Source organism: Oryza brachyantha, chromosome 4 (genome assembly GCF_000231095.2).
Source record: "Oryza brachyantha chromosome 4, ObraRS2, whole genome shotgun sequence".
Lineage (NCBI taxonomy): Eukaryota > Viridiplantae > Streptophyta > Magnoliopsida > Poales > Poaceae > Oryza > Oryza brachyantha.
The window spans coordinates 20672804-20685141 of NC_023166.2; the positions used below are offsets into that span (position 1 = coordinate 20672804).

The 12338-nt window shown below is 40.7% G+C and overlaps 1 protein-coding gene across 1 annotated transcript; it reads left to right on the plus strand.

Annotated features, from left to right (window-relative positions):
- The first annotated feature begins 134 nt into the window (after nt 1-134).
- LOC102700336 (plant UBX domain-containing protein 7) lies at nt 135-6592 on the plus strand. Its single transcript, XM_040523697.1, has 10 exons — nt 135-388; nt 497-660; nt 768-902; nt 2736-2898; nt 3390-3467; nt 3570-3638; nt 3816-3959; nt 4166-4268; nt 5539-5819; nt 5903-6592. Exons 1-10 carry the CDS (start codon nt 284-286, stop codon nt 6065-6067), a joined length of 1407 nt encoding a protein of 468 aa, XP_040379631.1. The 5' UTR covers nt 135-283; the 3' UTR covers nt 6068-6592.
- Nucleotides 6593-12338: the final 5746 nt, after the last annotated feature.

Consider the following 12338-nt stretch of genomic DNA (forward strand, 5'->3'; position numbering starts at 1 on the left):
AAATAAAAAAATTCGAGGAGGAGTTCGTGACATGGGCCACAAACTGACACGAGGCCCACGAGGGGTGAGGTGAATGGGCCCTTTCTTCCCTTCGAAGCCGTACGTACGTACTCCCATCTCCACTGCAGTCGTCTTCCTCCCCACGCACGTTTCCACTTCCTCCGTCCCCTTCCCCTCCCCCTCCCCCACCTCACCAAGGCTCCTCCTCGCCGTCCCACCCACCAACCAAACCCTACTAACCGCGCGCGCGAGAGAGAGGGAGGCGGGCGCGACTCTGCCCGCCATGGCCGGCGCCCCCCCGACGGCCGCGGAGAGGGAGTCCCTCGTCTCCTCCTTCCTCGAGATCGCCGCCGGCCAGACGCCCGAGACGGCCGCCCAGTTCCTCCAGGTCCGTCGTCTCGTCCCTCACCCGAACCCGGAACGGAACGCCCCTCTCTGGTTCAGTTTCCGGCCGATTTGGAAGGGTTTGTGATCCGATGGGTTTCGCGTTTCTCAGATGACGAGCTGGCATCTGGAGGAGGCGCTGCAGCTGTTCTACATCAACGGCGAGGCCGCCCTGGCGGCGCATGCTGCCCCGTCGCCGGCGGCGGCGGCTGCTGCTGCGGCGGAAGCGGCGGCGGCGGCGGTGGCAGCAGCCGCTGAGGTGGAGGACGCGATGAGGTAGGTGGATCGGTGCGAGATTTCTCGGGTTTTGGGCTTTGGTTTTGGGTTGGGAGTTTGCTTTGCTAGTTGTGTTCTGTACGCTTACTGTGCGCCGTGACGGGCAGGTTCGCTCCACCCCCGGCGGCTGCACTGGGTGATGCAATGGGTGATGGAATGCTGCAGGGACTTGAGGAGGAGGATGTGCGTGCACCGCTGCCTGTGAAGCGGGAGACTCTCTATGGCGATGCCCCTGCGGTCGTGTAAGTTAACAGTGCTTGCTTAGCAACTCTGCATAATAGCTTGAGTTGCTCAATTTAAGTGTTGGCTTTGTGTGGGATTAACTTCTAGTGAAATGCATGCTTTGTGTGATATACTGATGCATGGAAATGGGCGCTTTCGTGGTACAACATTGACTCAAGTGTGACATGATAAATTGTCAGCTCCTGCTCTTTAATTACTAGTAGAATGATGGATTAGGTTCATAGAGAAAATTGGGACAGATTCCATGGGGCTTGTGATTGTCCAAAAAAACTCTTATCCGACAAGGTTAAGGCCATGCTGTTTAGGGGAGCTTTAAGTTTTTGTTGGCTTTGAGTTGAGGCTTAAGTACTCACAAAAGACATGAGTGTGTTTGGTTGGTGATGAATGGATGCCACTAGCCTAAACTAATTTTCTTCTCATCCAATTGAATTAGCACGCGTTGTTGATAACCATCGATGGCATGCTAATGGGATTTATAGCTTTTGGCCTAATACTTGGTTATGATAATAGCTATCACCATTTTCTAGTGCCACCAATTTGCACTTTGCAGTCAAGTCGACTGCTCTCTCTCCCTGTGCCAAGTGGACCAATATCTCTTTCATATAGTTTTCAACCAATGATATTATTGGTATTTGGTTGGCCATGAACGAATTTCATTCATGGCTGCGACTTGCATATCCATGTTTACTTGTCACCAACGGAGATGGTGTCAATCACTAGCTCAACCAAAATTTACTGACCACAGAACAAACATCTAGTCATTCCATCTGCTGCCAATTACTTGCAAAACAGGACATATTGCTGCCCAGGCATAAGAAGCTGGAGGTTTTTATTTAGGGTGCTGTGACATGACCTGGGTTCGTCGTCTCGATTTGTGGTTCGCAGTCCATGTGGTTCATTGTCCTGATCTATGGTTGGTTCATGAACCATTTCACCATCCTTATGGTTGCTGTAGAACAAATATAATATAGATAGAGACATAGAGAGGTGGATTGGACAAATTTGGGTTGGGATGGTTGACAGCACACTTAGGGCTTTTGTTTGATTTCTTTCCCCTCTTCTTTCGTTTCCTATATACTTTGTAATATATTAATTCACATGTAATTTACATAAACATATCTATAGATTAGGTGATCGACCCGGGTCATCGACCCAAGATTCTCGTGTTCACGTCCAATGTCCCAAATTATTGTCCTGAAGAGGTCTATCCCTTTCACCTTACTTCCTTCTCCCCAACAGGCCAACACCATGGCCATTCACATATCAGTCACAGCTCTTATTTTCAACCTTGTTCTCCATGATACTGATGGCACATCTGGGACTGGCCTAACGGCACCTGCAAATTGAAGAGGGATACTTACATATATACTTACTGTGCTGTGCGAAGTATTTACTGTAATTAGGTTGTATCGTGTAGCTATTTCTTTAGTAGATGCAGCCTTTGTTGTTACCACATATGACATTATTGGCTCTTTGTTGTAGTTAACTTTTGTTAAAGCTGGAAGGAATTGCACTGAGCCACACCTAAAGTTTGGGAAGTCATGCAGTTTTAATTATACTTTTGTTTTGGGCCAGCGTGCTTTGTAAGGTCTGTACTCTGTATGACCTGCTTTGCTAAAACCAAACTTTCAAAATGACAGTCTTTTAGCTCCAAGAAAGTTTGGGGTAGGCTAGAGATGAAAATCAAGTTGAGCCACAATAATCAAAGAAGAGTATAGCACTAATAGAACCAAACCGTTTGTGTGATTTTCCTGTCACGTGGATTGCCAATCTAAAACCTATTATTAATTTTTGTTTCTAAAATTTGACATGGTCTTACAACTTCTTTTCAGCCATCGGCCTAATTCAACAGTTGCATTTCGTAATTTTGAAGAGGAGGCAAGGCAATCTGCTGTTTGGGATTCTGAGCAGAATGCTGCATCAAGTTCTCGTGATAATCTGGCTGCATTGTATCGTCCACCTTTTGCTTTGATGTTCAATGGACCCTTCGACAAGGTCAGTTAACCTTCTTTTTTATTTGCTGTCTAGCTCACTTTTGATCTCTTCTATGGTCGTGTGCTGCCTTTGCCAGTAAAACACCATTCATAATCTGCTTTGTCTTGGCATGTGTAATAAGCATTGGGAAAATTGCAATAGTCTGTTCGTGATATATGAACTGCTATCATGGGAGCAGCACAGTGTGTAATCCACAAACACTTCATTTATCTCAGTTGCCTCTTTTGACAGCAAGATGCATGGTCAAACATGTTCCTTAATGTTCTTTACTCACTATTTGACATTTGTCACTGAACGTACATTGATTTTTGTACTATAATTATTGTGAATTCATTTGTTGTCTAATGACTAGTACACATAAACTACTAATCTACTTTTCAGCTGAAACTAATGAACTCCATAATATCAAATTGATAACCCTTCAATTTGTCTACCATTCTTACTACTAACTTAATTTTCAGATTTCTAAAAAGGTGATTTCCATAATGTAGGCAAAGTTGGAGGCTTCCGTTCTTGACAAGTGGCTACTAATCAATTTACAATCAACTGAGGAATTCAGCTCTCATATGGTACAATTAAATCTTGCCAATAATATCATGCAGCTCTCATATGCAGCCTTTTTATTTCCTTGGCAAAGTTCTTACTCTTGATTTTTTTTTTCATTCCTCAAGCTTAATCGAGACACTTGGGCTAATGAAGCTGTGGCTCAGACAATTCGATCGAACTTTATTTTCTGGCAGGTTGATTCTATGTTACCTTCCATAATCCATACCTGAGCCAGAGTATTAATCTCTAATTTTATATTCCCAATATTTTAGTAGTAGTATTGGGAACAAAGTTTTTATATTGCTCGTTTTTTCTCAGGATGGACTAAAATTGTTTGCATCTTTTATTGATATTTTTCATCCTAAATATAGGTTTACCACGACACAAGTGAGGGGAGAAAGGTATGCACCTACTACAATTTGGTCTCTGTTCCTGCTGTTCTTCTAATTGACCCCATCACTGGGCAAAAAATGCGTGGTTGGAATGGAATGGTTCACCCAGACCGTTTGCTGGAGGTAATTTGGTCACCCTGTCTTTGATTTCTCATGTAACAAACTTACTGTAGTGATAACCTTTGCAAGGCATTGTAAATGTAATGCTGTAAACCTACCTGTCATGTGATATGGCATGACCATTTCTTACTACTTTCACATTGTAATACTAAAAACTTATATATGATATGGTTGTTCCATGTTACTTTCGGCATGTCAACTATCCTCAGGATTTGATGCCTTACCTGGATAAAGGTCCAAAGGAGCACCATGCTGCTCAACCACAAAAACGGCCAAGAAAAGTTGATCATGAAACTTCTGCAGGCAAACAAGGTACAATTTGTGCTGATTTACTCCAAAGATATGTGAAGTTGTGAAACAGGCAACCAGCAGTGCTGGTTTTTTTTCCTTTTGAAACATATAAGCTAGAAAAAATGTTTCTGCAGAACCATATGAAGTATGAACTACTCACCTTAGTACATAAATAAACCATATGTTGAGCCTATCTGTTTTCGCTGCAATCTTTCTTTGCGTTTTATTTGTAACAATCAAAACTTTCATCTGTTAAAGACTTCTGGACTCCATACAATTAAAACTTCCAAAAACATGTGAGTTGATGTCCAATTCTTGGAAAATTGGCCAGATGGCTCTAATTTTAGGGGTCTCTAGGCGAACTTGTTTTTTGCGTACGCCTTTATTCCCAATCAGGTTGGGGTAGGCTAGGTGTACTAGGCTACTAGCACCTTGAAGCTTTACATAGGTTGTTCTTATACTATATAAGCATGATTTCCTGGAGCATTTTCTAATGGGAGGTTGTTTGTAATTGATATGAACTATAATATAAATGATGGTTATCTGCAGGATGTGCCTGGCACTCTCGCTGACCTTTACTTGAGTCTGAGTATTGGCCTTAGGAGCCTTCTATCCTCATGCATCGCCTGTCACCTGATCTTATCCTGTCGGTGATGACTGTTAATAAGTTTTAATGGGTTGTTTCAGATGGTTTTTAGCAGGTACCATCTGGAACTTTGATATTAAAGATCTTAATGGTCCAGATAGCATGATAATTTGCAAACATGGAAAGAAGACAAAATGGGTATTTTTGATAATATGAGAATTACTGGAAATGAATAATTCTGGCAGTACTTGTCGTGGCCATTTTTCGAACTTGGAAATGAATCAATGCTGACATACTACTTTGTGCCAAGACTCATCTTGAATTATGGCAAATCTTAAACATAGACCAATACACGAGAAAAAGAAAAAATATGATAGTAGTCCAATTGGCAAAAAGTTCTAGTTCTGTTGATAGGGCATTGGAATTTAAATCATACAATTATCGTTAGGCAAAAGCTCGCAACTGGTGTTTCATTCACTCTGACAACTATGGTGTTTGGACGTTGATTATAGTTAAGATTATATCAAATCTGACTTGTGATCAGCAATTACCAAGATTTGTTTGCAGAGGGGTAGGCATAGCAAAGTTAGCGTTAGCTCTCCACGCATGGCATGCCATTTCTTCATTATTCTGTTAGCATTTGGTTATGTGCAATGCATTTTTAAGGTTGCCCAAAGCATATTTTCTCAAATTTATTATTTGTAGGTAAAACCCCTGTACCTGTGGCCGTAGAGGATGAAGATGAAGAGCTAGCACGGGCAGTGGCAGCTTCCCTTGAGGAAAGTAAAGGAGTTGATGGTTCTGACGCTACTGATGAAAAGACTGAACCGGAGGTAGAAAATGAGCCTAGCCTAAGTGTTAAGCTGAACTATCCTCCTCTCCCTGAAGAACCCAAAGGAAGTAGGGAGCTTCTGTGCAGAGTTGCAATTCGACTACCTGATGGTAGGAGGATCCAGAGGAATTTTCTTCACACGGATCCTGTTAAGGTTACATCACTGGAATCCATTTTCCATATTTTTGCCTCTTCTCTTACATTTCTTTTACTGATGCTTTATCTGTCTCGTCGCAGCTCCTGTGGTCATTCTGCTATCCTCAAGTGGAGGACGGCGGTAAGAAGGCTTTCCATTTCGTACAGTTTATTCCTGGGTCATCCAAAAACCTGGACTACGAGAGTGATAAAACGTTCAAGGAAGCCGGGTTGGCCAACTCGATGATCAACCTTTTGTGGGATTAAGCCTACTTCATCAACTTATGTTATTCCTTTATGGGCTTCTGGTCAAGAACTCAAGATGATGATCGAGTTATTTCTGCGAGGGCGTAGTTTATTGCCCTCTTATTTTTTTCCCCCTTGGTGTTGCTTGGAGCCAAATGACAAATCTGGTAGCAGTTCTTCTTTGGTGTGCAAATGCCCATATTCCTTTTGTAGTCGTTCCTATGTTTATAGAACTCGGAGTAGGATTTACCAGTTCCTATTTAATGCATATATATTATAGTCCAGCCAGGTACTAAACAGATGCTGATAAATCTGGTTCTTCCTCTTTGGGTCTTTGTCAAATGCTGAAACAGACGGTTACCACTAACTAATGGTTCCAGTGGTAATCCTTGAGCTTTACCTGGACGGGTGCATCTTACTTTATGGGAAAAGACAAGGGTGTCATGGTTTTTGGTTGGTAGTTTGGTACTCTTGAGTTCTGTTTCCTTCAGGCAGAGGGCTCCAGTTAATTGTGCCGAAGTAGTACTACTCTTCATGATCAGAGCTGCTGCAAATGCAGCCATTTCCGTACATGCAACAGTTTTATCTTGTCTGATCGAGGAGCGTGAACAGTTGCGTTGGATGGGATGTTGACTGTTGACTTTGTCTGGACGTGAACCACCGTTATATTGGATGTTGGCTGTAGCAAGGGCACACATGCCGGCCCGTGGAGGCGTGGAGCGGTAAGACTGTTAAGAATGCTAGGGCCCTTTTGAACAAAAGTAGTTTTAAAAGAATTTAAGAGGAATTAATTCGTTTTTTTATGGAAATCCTTTCTAAAAAAACATTAACAGGAAAATTCAACATTCTGACAAGAACATAAATGTAAAACATAGTAGGATTTTCAAATATCTTTAAAAATATATGATCGACCTTGTCAATAGACGGTAGGGAAAAAAATGCAAGGTCGAGAGAACAAAGTAATACGGTTTTACGGATTTACGGAGTAGTAATTTGACATAAACACAAACGTAGAACAGAGGATGTGCAAACATTAATAAGGATATATGAACAAACCCTTGGATAGACCGTAGAAAAACTGCAAGAATTTAAGGAGACTTTTCATGAGATTGGATCGCATGTTAATTTTTTTGGTATAGAGCCATTATTATATAGAAATTTCATAGGACTTTCTGGAGACCCAAAACAATACTCTTTTCTTTGGGTGGGGGACTTACTTTCGTTAATTCATTTCTGTGTGCCCTCTCAAATAAGTTGTTCGGCTTTATTCGTCACCCATAAACCATACTACATATTGAAAACACAATCCTAAAATAGTTTTCCCCCCTCATGTATAGAATCCAAACCATGCAAAATTTCTCTAAACATCCTGATGGAGAGGACCTTGAGAGTATTAGGTAACAATGTAACATGAGAAATTTTCCACGCCGTCACAGACAATCTACTGACTCAACATTGCGCTCACGTTCGAACAACTCAGCATTCAAGGTTAAGCATGATATGATGCATCCCTTTGGCCACAACCAAATTATATCGCCATGGCTACCATTGCGAAGAAGTACATGTACGGCGGTGGGGCTGAAGCGGGAGGGGAGGTGGGGGAGGAAGAGGAACGGTGGCGAGTTTTGACCGGGGCCCCGTTTGACTGGCAGCAGCGTGGGGGCAAGCCTTATGATTTGCCTGCTGCGGCCGCTGCCGTCTGCTGCTGTTGCATTGGCCGGTGTCACCCTCCCCCCCCCCCCCCCCCCCCCCTCTCTCTCTCTCTCGCCGCAGCGGCCACGCATTATTGCAGCTGTGGCCGCGTTCGTTTTCTCCCTAGCCCCGGTAGGGGTGATTGTTTGACATTTTTCAATTAAAAAGTTAAATAGTATATTCCTAAACGAATTATAATTTATGATTAGAATTTTTATATACACGTTTATAATAATCTAAAAGACTAAAATAAATTCTAAATTTAAGATTTATAATTTAATTTTAGTTTATAAGTATGAGCAGAAGTGAAAAGAGGAGTGACTATGGACGGAGGTTTGGTCGTTTGGCCGAGAAGATTTATATATAGCTGCCATCTCCGACGCATGTCCGTCCGTCTCTGCCAGCGAACTCCATTTCAATTACTTTCGTGTTCGTTGAAGATGACATCTATTCATTATATAATGATCGTATATACAAGCTAATTAGGTACCCCAATTCCCTGCCAAGTTTAATAATTCCGTTTTCTATGGCTCTGGTATATTTGCATGCATGGAGGAGCTTTGAGCATCTACAACTACTAATGAAATATTCAATTCTCACCGGATTATAATTGGTTGGCTTATTTAAAAAAATCAAACGACACATTTATAAATAAAAAATTAAATAAAACTTTATATACGAGTTATTAACAATCTAAATGTCAAGAGTGAAAAACACAATACGATAAAAAACTCTAAAAATTAAATTTTGACTTATAAACATAAGCAGAAGCAAAAATATAAGGATGTCTAACTGCTCCAAAAATTGAATTAGAAGTATGAAGTTATTTTAGGATATGAGAAGTAGCAGACTCTAACTCAGATTGAGAGAATTAGCAACAGACCAAAGATTACAGAAAATAAAACTAGCTCCTCTAGATTCCCACCAGTTAACAACTCACCCGCTATTTCTTACCATCTCTAGGACTCTAGCCCATCCAAACACGGCCTAAATATTGATCTGTGCATAATCACAAATTCCAAACACATAAAATATTTTCATCGTCTAAAAACAATACACTGATCGTACTAGGATCTTAAATCTAGAGGATCACCCAACCTACGCTAGAATATCTATCTCCAGAGCCCAGGGCCGTCGTTTTTTGTGCAATTATGTAATCCTGCACTTACTCAGATTATTATACCTGCCTTACGATCAGAGCGATCTGTGGTTCATGCCTCTGTTATTTTCTTCTGCCTCAGCCCGTGTGAGAGAAAGGAAAGGAAAGAGAAAGAGAAAAGGAAAAGGAAAGAGGGAGAGGAAGAGAAAGAGAAAGATAGAGAGGGAGATAAGAGACTGACAAATGAGGTCATAATGTCATAGACTTAGAATAGAGATAGAGATGATGGATAGATAGATTATTAGAGTAAAAAAATTTTACTTTACTAAATAAAATAGCGAGTGGCCAGATATATATTTGAAGTGTGAAATTTGGTAGTACTGTTGGATGGAGATGCTCTTACGATCAGAGCGATCTGTGGTTCATGCCTCTGTTATTTTCTTCTGCCTCCGTTCAGTGCGTTGCAAAGCTCCAACCCACGCCTGAAATAAATGGGCGCAAGCTCAATTTATGTCCTGCAAGTTGCTGCAAGTTGCAAGTAGGGTCCCGGCGTACGCTCCAGTGGCCGCGTCCACCCTTGAGCTTATTGTTGTAGTAAAGCATATTTTTTTTCTTCGTTTATGTTTGTTTATAAACTAAAATTTAATTTTTATATCATAAATTTAAAGTCTATTTTAAAAATTTTCATCGCGGTGTTTTTTGTAGTCTTTATTTTTAATTTTCATGTTAATAACATATATATATATAAATATAATTTTATTTATAAATTAGTTTTTATTTGTAAATACGTTGTTTGTGTTTAAAAAACAAATGACGAGGGAAACTAGAGGTCCTGTACATGTTTCCTGGTCTATCTGGGCATTAAGGTGCATCCTCGAATTTCCACAGATGACAGTATATGAGTAAAATTGAGTTTAGGATAATTAGTATTTAAGATTATAAATAAATAATTTAATGCTACAAAATTGATAGGTCGTATTAAAAAATGTTTCTTAATCTTAAGAAATACTGACGTTGTAAGTTTTTTTCTATTGTCGCAGTGTTGAAAGCTTATAATATAATCGCGCCTCTGATTATCCTTGTGAAACGTCGAGAATACACCCTCAAGGAGGATGCACATCACGCCCCCTCCATTTTCTCGCCTATGCACGCTTGGAAGCCAAAATTTTAATTTTTAATTTTTAATTTAGAGTTGATTTTAAATTTTTTATCGAAATTTATTTTTCAGTCCTATTTTATCGCTAAGAATAAGCATATAAAAGTTTTATTCAAAAACTCACTAAAGCTTTTAGAGCGATTACAATAAGTAATATGAGCAAACTCTAAAAATTATCACATGATATTTATGCTTATGTGAAAGAGAGTAATGAGAGAGAAGAAGAACAACTATAAATTTATATAAATTTACAATCAGTTATAACACAGGCTTTAAAACAACCTGAGAGGTGCACCATATATTAAAGATTTTAAGCCAACAGTCAATTCTTTTATTGATCTTTTGTTATAGAGTCTGGATATGTGTACCTTTAGTGAGGTGGCATGAATTACTATCGTCATGCAAAGCTACAGCATATGTGGTGGGGGAATGGAAGAAAAACAAAGATAATTACATTATGGTTGATGTATCCGTCGTATACGTACGACCCAATTTTATCATTTACGTACGACTAAAATACTGTAATCATTGATTAAGCAAAGTGGGTCAAGTGATTAGCATTATAGCCGTTGGATGGTTGAGTCGTATGTAAGTCGAATGATTGAGTCGTATGTATAGCAATTTTGTTTATGTATAGAATAAAGTTATAGGGATAAAGTAGTAGAAAGTAGACAACAGTTAATAATTAGGTTACACCACCACCACCAGAAACAAGATGGCTCTATAACAATTTTGGTGAGACGCCGTCATACACGGCATATATACGACTCCACTAAAATACGAGTACATACAGTGGAAATGGAGTGGAGTACTCCGTAGTAGTTGGAGAGGACGGGAACCGATCGGAGTTGGGAGCGCGTGCGGGCGGGCGTGGAGAATCGTGCAGGCTTTTTTACAGCTTGCATGCACCGCACCGCACCGGATCCCCTGCACACGCACTGCATCCGCATGCCCTTTTTACAGAGCGAGGTTACCCGGCCGGCCGGCCGGTGCCATAGCCCATAGCTTCAGCTTCAGCTTCAGTGGAGCTAGCATCCAATGCTTTCCCCCCCCCCCCCCTCTCTCTCTCTCTCTCTTTGCAATAACAAGTACGCCCCTGTAGGCCCCTGCAACTGCCTCTCTCCTCTCTCTCTCTCTCGAAATCGATCTAGGAATTGTTCACAGGTTTTAGGAGAGCCCGGCCGGCCGGTGCAAAATGGTTCTCAGCTTCATGGCACGATGCATAATTGCACTTAACTAGTAGTGGTAGATTGGGTAGCTAGCACGCTGCACTACTGCCTGTGCACTGTACCAGCAAAGTGAGCATGGCGTCAAATAACTACGGTGGAAAGGGAGAAAAGGGAAGACTAGCTGCTATCTTAGCTGGAGATCGAGGTCGAGTACGTGCGTGCGTGCATGCATTGCATGGACGGTGAATTGGCGATCGATCGATATGATCGGTGAGTGAACTGAAAGAAGGCAGAGTTGTACACTTGTACTACTGCTAATGGCTAGCTAGAGAGTACTGTAAAGCGGAATTAGCTTGGCTAGGGTTTACGTACTTTCACCTTCGTCGGTTCTTTTTTTTTTTTTGAAAAACAAACGGTATATTTGTAAAAAGTTAGGAGTAAAAATTTTATGTATGTGTTTTTAATGATCTAAATCAAAGGATGAAAAATAAAATATGATAAAAAAACTAAAATCAACTCTAAAATTATGGTTGAAACTTCAAATTTTTTTATAAGCATAAAAATGAGGTTACCGTAATATTTTTGATTTTGCTTATGCATATAAACCAAATTTAAATTTTAACACTGAACTTATTTTTATCAAACTTTATTTTTATAGTTTTTAATTTTGGATACTAAAACGCGTATATATAATTTTATTAATATTCTTTATTTACAAATACGATATTTTAAGAAAAAAAACACTAGACTTTTGCTTGGTGACGGGGTATTTTGGGGAGAGGACGGGAAGATGCGTGAGTGGTACTAGTACCTCTGTCCGGTTAAGGGGCTTTGACTACGGCTCTGACCGCGATGACAGCTAGCGGAGATTGTCAGGGCCTTTTCTGACACCCCAAACCCAAAGGGGGAGGAATCCATAGTCCCACTCCCCGTACGCCGTACTCCAAGCTACGCCGTACTCCAAGCCAAGCTCACCACCGCCAGTGTCCTGTCCATTCCCCACTCCCCACTCTACACTCACACCAAAAATCATCGCCATCGCCCTTTCAGCCCTCGCTTCCTCTTTCCCGGAAAACTTAAATTTAATATCAATTTTAATGTTAATTTTAAAGTTTTTATTATAGTTTATTTTTTAGTCTGAAAGAACACACATATATATATATATATATAAGTTCT